Below are 12,840 nucleotides of genomic sequence, written 5' to 3' on the forward strand. Positions count from 1 at the left end.
TGTAAAAAGAACTGCACCGACAAGACACACAAGGTGGCTTGGTGGGTCTCTGCAAAAAAAATATTTGAAATATGTTTTACAATTTTTCTTTTAAATAAATGTATACAAGTTATGTAAAAAAAAAGACCTACAACGTGAGGACGAAGAGAGCTGACCCCAGCAGTCTACAAAGACGATTAGTTGGGATGTAGTCAGGAAGAAGAAGTAAATTATAAGTTTTGATAAAAAAAATAGTAAAGAAAAAAACAAGTAGTCATATAATGCTCAATTCGCCGCTTTAAGTCTTTTTACATTTAAATAACAATATATTTGTTTGTTGGTAATCGGTAGTGTAAAGACAAAGGGGTATATCTGTCAAATTTTTCTTTTTTTAGGTTTGTTCCACAAAATGTCTAAAATAGTGTTTTCCATAATCTGGCAAAAGGATATAGCTGTAGTTGTAATACTTATTTAATTTTATTAAGATATGGATATGTAAAAATACATAAAACAAATGAGTTATTTAGTTTCACAAGTTTGTTTTTGCTCTCCTGTAAAATTTGGTCTGAGACAGATATACCCCTTTGCCTTTACACTACCGAAATATGCTTTTTTAGATATTTTTAGCGAGGGATGGTTTAGCTGATATTCGTGCGTTTTCTGTTATTCCCAGAGGCCCCCGTCCTCGGAGGAGGGCGAGGAAGAGGACTGCGTGTCCGAGTGCCCCATCTCACCAGGGGCGCACGGCATCAGCCCCACGGGCGTGGGCGGAGGCCTGCCGCCCCCCGACCAGCGCTACTGGCTGCTCACCGTGCTGCGCGCGCCCGCCACGCCAGCCCTGCCCGACCTGGACTCGCGGCTCGCCAACCTGTACAGGAAGGCCTTCTTGAGGTTTGTCCTTCATTCTTCTGAGCTCCTGGTATAGATCTCCGAGATTTCTGTCTATTGGCGCGCGATTATCGAACCGGGGACCTCCGGAACGGCAGTCAAATAGATATCTTTCCAAAAGTCCAAAAGAAGTTTCTGAGGTATCTCTACATGAGAGAGTACGGCTATTATCCTTGGCTCTACCCGACCGAGTTTCTCCATTGTATGCTTGGGTACAATAGTTTAGAGACTAAAAGGAATGTGTATTTGATTACGCATTTTTATCGATTGTTGCGCGGTATGATCGATAATCCTGAAATTATCCGGAACATTGGTCTGTATGTTCCCGATAGTTACCCAAGGCAGCGTCGACATAGATTGTTTCACATTCCTATACACAGGACCAAACTGCCGATGGTTATGCCTGTAGGAAGAGCTACGGCTATGTTGAACAATATCTCATTGGATATTGATCTGTTCCATGTGTCTGAAGGAGTTTTCCGAAGCGGGATTCTTCTACACCTTTAGCAATAGTTCTTGCATATATTTTATTTTAATGTATACGATTTAAATTTTTTATAGTTTGTATAAATTAATTGAAATAAATAAATTGAATTGAATTGAATATTGTTTCTACACCTCTTTTTCTGGTTTAAAATTATTACTATTAGTTTCAAACTATATTGTATATTTTATGCGACGCACAGGTTATGATTATGTGGGATTTTTTGTTTATATTTTGAATATATTAATTAATACATGTACCATTGAATGATGAGAAGTGAAATGGAAACAAAATATTAAAATATCAAGAAATATTTGTATAATCAGCCCTACTTCTAATTTTGATACTTACCTCTTTCAATTGTACCTATAGCAAAGTTTTGTCAATATTAAGTACTCTCACATTGGGTATCAAGAAATATCCTTGAAACCTAAAAATAAACTAACCTTAAATTTGTTTCATTAACTCCTTTACAGGCAACAGGAAAGGCACTTGGGAATAATACCGACGCCATCTCCTGGCGCCAGGAAAAAGCATCACACATCCAATCACAGCGTACTCGATAAAAATTATACCAAAACAGATGACAATGACAAATCCGACAGAAGCAAAAACCCGGCATCTGATAATATCTACACGACTCATCCCTCATATGACGGCTCATCTCAGGACTCACAAGAAACTGATGTGTTTGAAGATGTTGAAGACACGTCCATATCTACCAATGGCGATCTCGACTATTCTGCAGAAATTCCTTTCGAGTATGTGACAAATTACTTTAATACGACGCCTCCGAGCGAAGTGAGGCTGAGGCGATCTGCAAATGACTGGAAGAAGCGGTTTGAAGAAGTCGCAAACGGTAATGGAAGCGCTCAAGGTAGCGATGTGACCAGCGAAGTTGTGAAAAGAGAGGTTATGATGGAAAATGGGCAGCCGATGGTCGAAGTGTTCCTGCAGAATATCACTAAGGTAAAAAGACAATTTGGTCATTTTGAATGTTTTTCTTTTCTTTTAACATCTAACCGCACTGCAATGGTGCCAACACATCATATCAATAGGTGCTAATTGAAAGATCTTGTTCTCTGAAGTCCTGCTGTCCAGTTTTTGGGTCCCTTCATTTTCTTTTTCTGACCCTTATCTGTACCTAACAGTGCGTAAGCCACTGCATTACATTGGCACATTATCTTGATCATTAATTATGTGAAGACAAGGTGATCAAGTCCTGTGCTACTAATACCAGTCCAGGGCGATATTAGTGTAAAAAGTCAGTTAAGTTAGTGAAAAATGTAAAGAGTAAAAATTTATTCTAATTTAACCCTTTGACTGGCGAATTTTAATGAAGGTTTTTTTTTGTTGGAAAAAAGGCAGGTTTTTTTGTTTGTTTCTGATAGTAAAATAATGCATTATTATCTCATTAATGCCTTAAATAACAGTATATTCCAGTTTTTATGATTTTTTCTAATGTTCTTATTGAATATTTAAACTAAGAACATTTTTAAAACAGATCATAGATACACAAAGGTTTTCCATTTGTAGCCCATAACTCCATTATAATCTATTATTACTGCAATTACTATGGTAAAATCAGTTAGAGCTAATTAGGTGAAGAAATCTTCACCGGGGTACAGGCAAATTCGCAAAGGCTCATTTTTTGTGCCCTGCTAAGTACAGGCAAATCAGCGATGGCCCATTTTTTTGCCCGTATGTGGTATGGGCAAATCGGGCACATATTCCCAGAATTTAATTTTACAACATTTACATTTTCATATTATTTTTTGACATCTCATCAAAGATGAAGAAGAATATGAGTAAGCTTATAAGCTTCTTTACATCTCACCAATAGATGTCTCTAGTGAAGTTCTAGTGATTCATGAACAAGGTTTCTAAATTGGTTCATATATATAGAACTTCCAAGAATTTGAGTAGTGTGGTTGTCAATAATGGGTAGAATTGGTGAATGTTACACGTGTGTAAAGTGATCACTTAAACCAGCCTATGACGGTCGTAAGCCCCGTAAATGCCCAGACTTCCATATTCTTCTTCATCTTTGATGAGATGTCAAAAAATAATATGAAAATAACTCCTGTAATTGGAGATAATCCAGATTTTGTGAACAAGTATTTGGACACACTCAAAATGTTATTTACATTTTCGATGACATATTTACAATCTCGCATGACAATGATCTGTTAATATGAATATTTTCTTTCAGGAGGGCAGTGAGGAGTTGAAAGTGGTCTACTGGGTGTCCGTGGGTGGCAGACCAGTACCCGCAAGGACGGCAGCCAAGGATATGAAGCTCCTAGCCGATTCTGAAGTAGTGGCTGAACTGGGATATCCCATCACAACCAAGGCTGAACGTAAGACACTTATTTGTCGTAGGGTTCCTTTACAGTGTAAAGGTATATAGGGTATCTTTACAGTGTAAAGGTATATAGGGTACCTTTACAGTGTATTGGTAAAGTTTACACCAACACGAAAAACTATGGGCATGGTGAGTGAGTTCTTTAAAACGTTAGATGGTAAAACTAACGAACAAAAAAATTATCCAGGTATATATAGTGGTTCCATGTCCATGTCCGCCTCCATAGTGTAATGGTCAGCACGCTCGACTATCATTCTGGAGGTCCCGGGTTCGATTCCCAGGGGGGGGTCAAATAAATATAGGATTTTAGTGATTTTTTAAGTGATTTTTTCACTCTAGTATTTATTCAATATCACCCTGGACTGGTACCTGAAGCGGATGGCTGATCACCTTTCCTTCATGTGTTAACGATCAAGATAACACTGCGTTTATATGCAGTGCCCTATGCACCATTGGGGTGCGGATAAGAGTTTGATGATGATGATATAGTGGTTGGTAGGGTAATAAATAGAGGAGGTTGAGGAACTGGATTTTTTGTAAAAGGAAACAGATAATAATGGTGACATATTTTGAAGAAGCAAATTGTTAATTAACGTTTTATCAAAATATTTTTTTAATGCATTTCTAAATTTTCTAAATTGTTCATGACTAGAACTTTGTTTATTCAAACCCTTATCCGCACCCTTTGGTGCATAGGGCACAGCATCATATAAACGCAGCGTTATCTTGATCATTAACACATGAAGGAAAGGTGGTCAGCCCTCCGCTTCAGGTACCAGTCCAGGGTTATATTGAATAAATATTAGAGTGAAAAAATCACTAATATTTATTTGACCCCCCATGGGAATCGAACCCGGAACCTACAGTATGGTAGTCGAGCGTGCTGACCATTAGACTACGGAGGCGGACATAACTAAGTTTGGCGGACATAACATACTTTGTTTATAACTAAGTTTAATAATTTAAGGGTATGTGAGTCAAGTGAGTGGTTAGTTTCTATTATGTGATTTACGAATTTCGAAAAATAATTGCAGTTAAACCTCTATCTATCGTTTTTAAAAGGACATATTGAAATAAACTATGAATTCTGTAAATCAATGAATGCGGGATTAAAAGGTCAGTACACAAAGAAATACGATCGAGTAAAGATACCGTCCTCCCAATCTGCATAACCATTGGTAGGTTAAAGTTTTAGATGTTAATAGAACGTAATAAAAAAAATATTAAAGTTTATTGTATTGCAAATAATCTGCAATCGACATTTGTTTTTTTACTGTTTTATTTCCGTAAGACAACAGCATATTTTCAGCTTAGCAAATATTTTTTTAAAGCTATGAGAATAGTACTCAAGAAAAAAAGATATAATAATATAGAAAAAATGAGAGAAGAACTCAATTGGTTATCTATAAAAAAGAGACTAAAATTAAAAATGCTGATCTTTATGTATAAATTTTTAAACAATAAATTACCCAAATATTTTAAGGATAAAATAAGACTGCCATTGTTGAAAATAAACTGAGTCACAAAATTGTTTAATGTATAAGGGTTTGAAAATGTATGATGAGATGCCTGAATGGATGAAAAATTAAAAGAGTCTGAAAGAATTTTAAAAGAAATGTTTTTTTTCTGTAAGGAGATGTAAATAAATATATATATATATAATATATAAAACCCTTATCCGCACTCCAATGGTGTATAGGGCACTGTGTCATATAAACACAGTGTTATCTTGATCGTTTACACATGAAGGAAAGGTGATCAGCCCTCCGCTTCAGGTACCAGTCCATGGTAATATTGAATAAATATTACAGTGAAAAAATCACTTATATTTATTTTACCCCCCTTGGGAATCGAACCCGGGACCTCCAGAACGGTAGCCGAGCGTGCTGACCATTACACTACGGAGGCGGACAATATATATAAATATATATTATGTAAATTAAGTGTAAATAATAGTTTATATTAGTGTAATATAAGGTAATTAAAGTAATTTAAAAAAAAATTATGAAAAAAATATATTAAAATAAATCCTATATTGAATGTGCTTAGTAGAAAGTTTTCAATCTTTCAAAAAATGTGCATAGTTCTGAAAATGAAGGTACAGGCAGTGGCTCTTCTTCATCAATATTGACCTCTTCTGCTGTATCTGTCACCTTGCAACCTTACGATAGTCTCTATCCCACATGTTATAATATTGTCATCAAATGTAACAAAATTCAGAAAATTCAGAAAAATATAATAAAACAGACAAAATATATCAAATATGCAGCGTAATTCAAACAATGAATACGGTAAAATGGTGGATAGAAACGATCGATGCAATCTATTTTTGTATGTAATGAATTCGGGGTAGAAGAGATAATGGACACATCCGGGAAATTGATTATTCGAGGAACGATAGATAGAGGTTTCACTGTATTAGTAAGTCCACGGCTATTTACTTACGTAAGCCATATGCTTTGTATCCCAGCATACCTGAAGTCTCCGGAGTACCTGTCAGGCGGCGGCGGCGTCGCTGGCGGGCAGGACACATGGCTGATCGTGGGCTCCGTGACGCTGGCCATCATCCTGCTGCTCGTGCTGGTGGCCTTCCTGGCCTGCCGCCTGTCAGGGCGCCGCAAGGGCTCGGGCAGCAGCCGCGTGCTGCGCGACCAGAGGAACTCCACGCAAGCCCGGGAGAACGTGGCCTACATGGGCGAAAAGGACGGCAAGGTATCGGTCCACAGTCATATCTACAGGAGGCGGTACTTGACTAGCTACATGATGAAACTAGTATGTGTTGAAGTATCTGCAACATCCAAAAGATCACCTGCGGAGACTTTCTTCAAACCACTTATATGCCTCTAAGCATTTCCATATCCTTGACTTCCCATCCTTCATTGCAACAAGCTGTTGTTTTAGTCAGTGTTTTAAGGGCAAGTCCCTTACAACAAGCTCATACAAGCTAGTAAGAGTATAGGTATGCAACCTCGAATCCCCCATCTATTGCTATTATCCTTTTTTCTCACTTTTATTCCTTCATCTGGAATGAATGAATGAATCCTCACAAAATCTGGATTATCCCCAATTACAGGAGTTATTTTTATATTATTTTTTGACATCACAAAATCTGGATTATCTCCAATTACAGGAGTTATTTTTATATTATTTTTTGACATCACAAAATCTGGATTATCTCCAATTACAGGAGTTATTTTCATATTATTTTTTGACATACGGGGCTGACGACCGTCATAGGCTGGTTTAAGTGATCACTTTGCACACGTGTAACATTCACCAATTCTACCCATTATTGACAACCACACTACTGAAATTCTTGGAAGTTCTATATATATGAACCAATTTAGAAACCTTGTTCTTGAATCACTAGATTTTCAAAATGTGTAAAGTGATCACCAGCCTATGACGGTCGTCAGCCCCGTAAATGCCCAGACTTCCATATTCTTCTTCATTTTTGATGAGATGTCAAAAAATAATATGAATTGAAAAAAATACTAAATAGTATTATATAAATGCAGAAAATTTTATTTGAAATGTTTTTTTAAAGCAGTCCTTAGATTTTCTAGTATGTTTTATTGCAGTTGGTGAGTGTTATCTCTCCGGGGAAGCAGAAAGGGACTCAGGTGAGTGAGGAGCGTTACGTCAGCCCTTCTCGCCAGTATGTGAGAGGGCCCCATTACCTTGTCAACAGGGTCAGCTCCGCCGAAAGCTCAGCCAGGTGAGACATCTTCCGGCTTTAGACTTTACTCTATTAGATTTAAACCACCGCTCGCAGATGTGGGACTGTCCCGCATGTTTGCATTAGCACAATGTCCTATTTACTCACTCACTTCGGCCTTCTTCTTGTGTCCAGTATTGAACAAAGGCCTACCTCTTGGACTTCCACAGTTGTCTTGACCCGACTGTCTTGTAGTGCAGGCCCGTCATTTTTTTAATGTCATTTAAAATTGAATATGCTGATATTTACACATAAATTTTTTAACGATAAATTACCAAAATATTTTAAGGATAAAATAGTTTTAAAAACAAAAATTGTCATGAACATATTACTAGAAATAAGGATAAAATAAGACTGCCATTGTTGAAAAAAACTGAGTCGCAAAATTGTTTAATGTATAAGGGTTTGAAAATGTATGATGAGATGCCTGAATGTATGAAGAATGAAAAGAGTCTGAAAGAATTTAAAATTAAATGTTTTGTGTACTATAAGGAATAAAATATATATATGTAGATGTAGTAAATTAAGTGTATAAAATAGTTTATATTATGTAATATAAGCTAACTTAAGAAATAATAATAAAATAATTTTAAAAAATTGGGGGTCTACCTACGCTTCTGCATCCTGTTCTACAAGCACCTTTTACGTCGATCTATCCTCAGACATACATGCCACATGACCTGCCCAGTTTCAGTTTTGTTCCCCAATTCTTTAAGGCACATCTATTGGCATCATCATCATCTCATGGCACGATCAGGTATGCCAAATACTTGAAAGTGGTCAGGTTAGGAGTCGTAACAATCGGCGGGTATGTATGAGGAGATGCATGAACGTGGAAGTGGTGAAGAATGTTTGCAAGGACAAAGTGGTGTGGCGCTCTATTCTCTCTACCTACCCCTGCGGGGAAGCGGCGTGATGGTTAGTAAGTTAGTTAGTTAGTTAGTTACATCTTGGTCTTGGTCTTTTTCCTTTTCCAAACATTAGTTTTTCAGTCCCTAAAGGATGTTTAGCATCCTTTTCTCCATTGCTCTTTGTGTTACCCGGAGTTTATATATGATTTCTTCTGTTAGGGTAAATGTCTTGAATTCATATCGCTCACTCTGTTCAACAACGTCATTTATCAAAAAACTTCATTTTTCAGGAGATTGTTTTAAAAGTTTAAATACATAATACAATGTATTGAAAATAAATATCAAACCACTTATTGAACTTTTTACTATACAACAGATCTTTTAAGGTAAATCCTAAATGTTTTCGCTCCATTTGAAAAATATTTAGTACATATAAAAAAATAATTAAGCAATACCTTTTCTTCAAAATGCAAAAACAACACTTTCTGCCCTGTAGCGGGTAAATATTAAGTTAAAAATATGCTATTGCTGGGATATAGTACATTTTCTGGGCATTCCGAAAACATGCACAACTGAAAATTGACGATTTTTGATATATGACGTTGTTGAAAGGAGTGAGCGATATGTGAGCACTGGGAGTACACATGCATCAAATGTTTTTCTTTTTCAGATGCAGTGTCGTAAATTTCTTAACTTCTGTGCACCAAGCATTAAATTCTTCTTCTTCTTCTTCTTTTAGGACTAGGTCCTGTCATTCTCGGGTCGCTCCTGGGAGGTGGAAGGCCAGCTATCCTTCCATCGTTTAGGTGGTCTTCCTGGGGGTCTGATTCCCCTATGCTGCTGTCCGCTGCCACCCTCACCACTCGATCCGAACTCGCTCTTCTCACATGATCTCTCCAGAAACGTCTTCTTTCTCTTCCCCATCGCACAACATCTTCAACATCGCAGATTTTTCTTATATCTGAGTTTCTTACTCTGTCGCGAAGTGTTAGGCCTGCAATGGGTCGTAGAGTCTTCATTTCGGATGTCCTAAGAAGGCTTTTTGTTCTCGCAGTGTCGGCTCTTGTTTCCGTGCCGTATGTCAGGATCGGTCTTACGCAGGTTTTATAGATCCTCACCTTACTCTCTTTCAGCATTAAATTCAGATCACTAAATTGTTTTGTTTGATTGCAGCACATCAAGCGGTTCAGATTTATCTCAGATGAATGCAACACTGAGACAACGCCAAAGACTGTTCCAGCAGCAGATGCAGAATGAGTACTCCACAGTCAACAAGAAGAATAAAACTAAACATCGAAGGATACGATCGAAGAAAGGTTTAAAACAGATTTTTATCAAAGAATAAGGTTAAGATGACAGATTTACTCTTTCTACAAATGGATTTTTTATTATTTATTCTAGTGGGGATAGTCGACAGCACTTCGAGTCCTGTGGATATTCGAGGCGATGGCTCTCTACAAAGGTTTATTGTGTCGGATCCTCCGTCACCCTCCACGGATCCCACATCTTCGGATACCAGCTGCAGCAGTGTCATAGTCCGCAGACCTCGAGGCGTGGTCAGCCCTACGTCCTACTTATCTATGCCTTCTGTCAAGTCTTTCCCGAGGTTAGTTAATATAATAATTTCAATTACACATTATTATTTATTGATTTCGTATTTAATTTTCAGAACTCCATTTTAATTTGTGTATTAATTTTAATTCAAACACAGATTTTTTTGATAATTTATTGATAATTGTATAAAAGTCTTGTATGGGAGCATCTATGATTGTCTGCACCGTTCATTGACCAACTGAACACATGACAATATTTTATGGTATCACGAGACCCTCATACCATATTCATTGTGGACAATGAACAGTAAAAGGTTGCTAGTTGTTTGACTTTGGTGTATTCTATATAAAAGTCAATGGGAGCTCAAAATGAGCGACTGCATTCTAGGAGAGACTAATTTAATGACCGCTTGCCAGACTACCCGGGTATTTACACAGTTGCGGGATGTTGTTGTCACCACTGTCAGCAACATATTCACATTCCTTACAGTTACAAAAATAGTGTTCTATGTATTAAAGTTATAGGGAAAAATGATTTTGTCATATTCCAGAAACAATGCGGTGGAACCACTCTCCAAAGTCTTGGAACCTCTCTGCGTCAGGCATCTCGACATGGACTCGCCGGTTCACCAAACTAAGGCCACTGCAGGACAAAGGCACGATGATTCTATTCATCGCATCAGGGGAGGCAGGGACGATAACAGTCAGAAGAAAAGCCCAGCCAATATCACAAAGATATCTCCGAATCTTGTGAGATTCGGCAGTATGAACAAAGACCCTGGAGTTGTGAGTCCGATGGTTTGGGACAGGCATCAACAAAGAATTCAAGGTGATCAATCTGTGTACATCTATCTTCTTCTGTGTGTGTCATGTCAGGTTCTCCTAACGCCGATCACTTGAGAGCAGGGGTGTAGCATTCTGAATAGGTATAAAAGCAGTCCCTATACTAACTTACCCGCGTGACATATAAAAACGCAACCAGTACCTACCCTGCCTTACTAAGTAGTACCTAGCTTACCTTACTACCTACCTATACTGCCTACCCTAGTAAGTATGTAGTACCTGCTTATATTATTTTGAGAAATATAAAGATTTTGTTTTTTGATCCACTCACATTTTTACCAACCAGTTTCGGCAACAACCTGTTGCCCTCTTCAGGGTTTAATTTATGACTAGTCATAAATTAGAATAATAGAGACATCAGAATATGTCAGCAAAACCAAAGAATCACCATGGCTTCAATTTCAGATAGCAAACTAGATCTCAGGAATGATGGGGTTGATAGCGCAAGCGGAGCAAACATCTCCAAAATGCGACAGCGTTTCAGCGAACTGGTGGATGATGCGTTCAGTCTATTTGGGAGCGGCACCACCACTCCGAAGTCTACAGTCTCCAGTGGTCAGCAGTCGAGAGCGGCAGATAACACCAGGAACCTTCCCAATGCAGACAAGTCAGCCTTACCGCCGGATATTAGGAGACATTCTTCCAAAGAAGGGTTTGTGTGAAATATTATTATTACTTTTATTTTAATAATTATTATTCATTAATTCAAACAGTTATCCACACCCAGTGGTGCATAGGGCACTGCATCATATAAACGCAGTGTTATTTTGATAGTTGACACATGAAGGAAAGGTGATCAGCCCTCAGGTACAGGTACCAGTCCAGGGTAATATTGAATAAATATTCTTCTTCTTCTTTCCATGGTCACTCCCTAGGTGGAGCATATAGCCAACACGAGACGTCTCCAAGTCACTCTGTCACGCGCCATCTCCTTGGCTTCCTCCCAGGTCAGTCCGGCGTCTCGAAGTTCCGCTGAGTATAATCGGTGAATGGTCTTCAACGGCCTTCCGGTGCGCCGGAATCCTCAGGGTTGGAAGAAGAGACACGAGGGGTTGATGCACTCAGGTGGCATTTTAAGGACATGTCCCAACCATGTCCACCTTCTCCTCTTTAGGACTTCCAGTATGAGGGGCTGTTGAGTTCTTCTCCTCACTTCGTCATTCTTGACGAAGTCATACCACTTTATACCCAGTATTCGCCTCAGGCACCTATTTTCAAAACTTGCTAGTTTTTTGCTTTGAGCTTTGGTGAGGTGCCACGACTCACTTCCGTACTGCAACACTGTTAGGATGCAGGCGTTAAAGAATTATTAAAGGCGTTATTGAATAAATATTAGAGTAAAAAAATCACTTATATTTATTTGATCCCCCACCTGGGAATTGAACCCGGGACCTCCAGAACGGTAGTGGAGCGTCCTGACCATTACACTACGGAGGCGGATAATAATCACTGATTTTACGCTTATCATCTCACTGATGTATCTTCCAGTTGGCTGCACCTCGTATAGTCTAACCATCAAAATATAGATCTTCCGATGAATCTGTTTGACAGGATATACCTCAGTGGCCGGGCAAATAATTCATTGAAGAAGACCAATAAGACCTATTGATGATAGTCAACAGTCTGACTTCTCTTGATAAGTTTTCCATGGTTTTCGCATCACAACAGCAAATCCGAATCCAGAAGACATTTTCGCAATCCAGGAGGTATTTTCTTGAGCTGTGTTCTTATCAATCAGTCGCAACTGTCAAAATACACTGGTGTCATCAACAGTGTATCTACAGCCGCACTTTTGACAAAAAATATGAGTGTCGACGCATCGATTCTCAGCACTCTAACAGTTAATGGCTACTCTCTTTTTTTAATGAGTTCTTGTTTATTACAGTGCTCCAGTCGGAATACACTTGTCAGATAAGAGATCGGAGCGCCCCCTAACAGCGCTCCCTCCGCGGCCCCCACTACCCCGCCAGGGAACAGCTTGGGGCTCTACCAACATTGTGCCTATGGTAAGTATTATATGGACCATGTTTAAATCTCATTTATTTTATTTATTGTTTCGGCATTAACTTTGTGGTAAGACATGTTACAATGATTAAAGAAAACACTTCGTTTTTTACCACTTAAAGAACATCATAGTGGTCTTGTTAGTAATTATTTTT

General features: G+C 38.3%; 1 protein-coding gene across 2 annotated transcripts in view; it reads left to right on the plus strand.

Moving 5' to 3' along the window:
- LOC148313174 (uncharacterized) overlaps positions 1–12,840 on the plus strand; it is a 31,197-nt gene that overhangs the window by 15,379 nt on the left and 2,978 nt on the right. For both annotated transcript variants that reach the window (XM_088266420.1, XM_088266414.1), the window contains exons 3-12: positions 653–870; positions 1,828–2,320; positions 3,564–3,711; positions 6,187–6,428; positions 7,298–7,434; positions 9,459–9,601; positions 9,687–9,891; positions 10,390–10,667; positions 11,087–11,333; positions 12,567–12,687. In XM_088266420.1, the coding sequence (XP_088122546.1) occupies positions 653–870; positions 1,828–2,320; positions 3,564–3,711; positions 6,187–6,428; positions 7,298–7,434; positions 9,459–9,601; positions 9,687–9,891; positions 10,390–10,667; positions 11,087–11,333; positions 12,567–12,687 (2,232 nt within the window). The remainder of the gene's footprint in view (positions 1–652; positions 871–1,827; positions 2,321–3,563; positions 3,712–6,186; positions 6,429–7,297; positions 7,435–9,458; positions 9,602–9,686; positions 9,892–10,389; positions 10,668–11,086; positions 11,334–12,566; positions 12,688–12,840) is intronic.

This window comes from Brachycentrus maculatus, unplaced genomic scaffold, assembly GCF_059751285.1.
Source record: "Brachycentrus maculatus isolate JH-2025_06_01 unplaced genomic scaffold, ASM5975128v1 h1tg000017l, whole genome shotgun sequence".
NCBI classification, from domain to species: domain Eukaryota; kingdom Metazoa; phylum Arthropoda; class Insecta; order Trichoptera; family Brachycentridae; genus Brachycentrus; species Brachycentrus maculatus.